A 2523-nucleotide genomic window follows, 5' to 3' on the forward strand; every position below is an offset into this window, starting at 1 on the left:
TTTTGGAATTGAACAAATCTTGTAGTGATTTTTTGTACTTGTTAATTGTATCATTCAATGAGGTCAAAATGGATATCAATGTTTAGACAACATTATAATGGTTCTTGAATGCTCTTCAAATTTAATAATTATTGTTAAAATGATATCTCTCAATATATTTTACATAAATTTTTTTAAATATAAATATACTGATAATTTAGAACTTAAAATTATTTCTGCCCACTAACAATTAATTTATGCCGAATTTGTATTTATCTCCTTGTATTTGGTGTGATGACAACATCAACCATATGCCGAATTTGTATGTATCTCATTGTATTTGGTGTGATGACGACATAAACATTGTGGTCTGCGACGAGTAGGCTATATATGAAATCTAACCTTTTTCTGCACTTTCTAAATTACTCTTCCAATTCCTGGAGCGAATATTGAAAGCCATTTTCCAGCAAATAAAGAGATGACTGTTGACAATGGAATTCCTCTTTGCATATTGGATTACTCATTCAGTGAGACAGACGGTAGTGAGCTTATTCAAGATCTACCCATAGCCATGGAGGACACCTTTGGTCTGTCAGACCATCACAAGTTTCCTTCCGGGAAAGAGATGATTACTGAGAGCCAATTCGCAGCAAATATAGAAAAGATAAGTTTAACCAACAATGGAACCGCTCCTCTTTCATTGTCAGGTTATTCGTTCATGTCATTGCCCTGCGAGTCAGATGGTACTGAGCTTGCCCAATATCTGACCATGGACAACACCTTTGAGCTCCGGAAACATGAAATGTTTCATTTTGCGGAGGAACTCAAGAGCCATAATTTATTTGATATCTTTCCTTTTGATGAGGAACTGATAAACAATTATAAAATGCCTGGACAGTTGAACGGAAATTCTCACTCAGGGAATTCCCAGACAGTAAATTATATTTCGGTGCTAGGAGAACAATATCGTGATGAGATGCTACCAAATAAGGATATCCTGTCGTCAGAGCAAATCTTGAATTGGGAAGGATCTGAGCGCTTAAGTATATGCGCTAAGGATACCTCCGATCACGAGGCCATGAATGGAGAGGAAAAGAAGGGGCTGGAATTGGTTCAACTTCTTCTAGAGTCTGCACGAATGATAGGCGAGGGGAAATATGATCACGGTGCTGGACTGGTGAGCAAATGCCAAAATTTGTCTTGTCAGCTGGGGAATCCCACACAGAGGCTTGGCCATTATATGTGCAGTGCATTACAAGATAGAATCAAACGTCAGACTCTCGGCATGTTAAAGAACGCTGCTAAAACTGTCCCTGATTTTGCCTTCAATATTGAGGGCGAATTTGACAAAAATGAGTTTTGTAGTCTCCTTGCTCACTCTAATAGAGTTCTGCCCTATATCAAAGTTATGCAGTTCACGTCTGTGCAGGCAATCATAGACGTTGTGGGCAATGCCAGGAGAATTCATGTAATTGATCTAGGAATGCGAATTGGTTCGCACTGGACAGTATTGATGGAGTATCTTGCACACAGATCAGTTTCCTCTTCTTTTCATACGCTACAGCTTCTCAAGATTACAGCAGTTGGGATGAATGGCGAAGAGCTTAGGAAAAGCGGAAAAAGACTTCATGAGCTGGCTAAATCTTTGGTGATTCCGTTTTCGTACAGTATTATCGAGATCACTAACATCGAGGAGATTAAGGAAGGTTTATTCAGCGTTAAATCTGGTGAGGCGTTGGCAGTTTATGCTCCAATTGTTCTGAGAAGTTTGTTATACGACCCCGTCCTTCTAGACAATCTCTTAATTGTTATCAAGAAACTGAGGCCAATGATAATGGTGAATGTTGAAATAGATGCCAAGCATAATTCTCCATATTTTGTCAATAGATTCAGAGAGGTGCTTTTCAGTTACATGGCGTATTTTGATCTGTTGGATGTTACCATAAAAGATAGAAATGATATGAATAGGGTGAAGCATGAAGAATTAATTACTGGAAGTCAGATAAGGAATATGATAGTCTATGGGGGGAAGGAGAGGACTGTTAGGCATGTTAGAAATGATGTGTGGAGGTGTTTCTTCAAACAAGCAGGGTTCAAGGAAAAGAGCTTCAGTTTTCAAGCTATGTATCAGGCTAGATTGTTACTAGAAGAACATGCTTCCGGAGAATATTATACTCTGGAAGCCCATGGAATGCCATAATTGTAAAGTGGAAAGGATCACCATTAATCGCACTCTCCGCGTGGGGTGGTATCAACTGAATGTTCATGCTGATTTGTGAAACAAATGTCTGTATATCGTAAATATGATATATAAACTAGAAAGTGTTTGTCTCCCCATTTGCATGAATAAGAGTTACATTGACCAGCATTTTGGGTTTTCTTTTAGTCATTTTAATTCTAAGCCGGACCAAGCAGAACTGCGAACATGTATTACTACAATGGCCTCTTCCTTCATTTTTCAGTTTGCCATTTATTTTTATCATTTTGTAATGGAATATACAATTCTTCTTACTAATTGTGTTCAAATAGTTAATTTACTATTCT

General features: G+C 37.9%; 1 protein-coding gene across 1 annotated transcript; it reads left to right on the forward strand.

Annotated features, from left to right (window-relative positions):
* The first annotated feature begins 457 nt into the window (after nucleotides 1–457).
* On the forward strand, nucleotides 458–2179 carry LOC131027286 (GRAS family protein RAM1-like). The gene has a single exon (XM_057957301.2). It carries the CDS (start codon nucleotides 458–460, stop codon nucleotides 2177–2179), a length of 1722 nt encoding a protein of 573 aa, XP_057813284.2.
* Nucleotides 2180–2523: the final 344 nt, after the last annotated feature.

Source organism: Cryptomeria japonica, chromosome 4 (assembly GCF_030272615.1).
Source record: "Cryptomeria japonica chromosome 4, Sugi_1.0, whole genome shotgun sequence".
Classification (NCBI taxonomy): Eukaryota; Viridiplantae; Streptophyta; class Pinopsida; order Cupressales; family Cupressaceae; genus Cryptomeria; species Cryptomeria japonica.

Coding starts and splice junctions, on each gene's coding strand:
- LOC131027286 (XM_057957301.2), top strand. CDS start 458: ATGACTGTTGACAATGGAATTCCTCTTTGCATATTGGATTACTCATTC.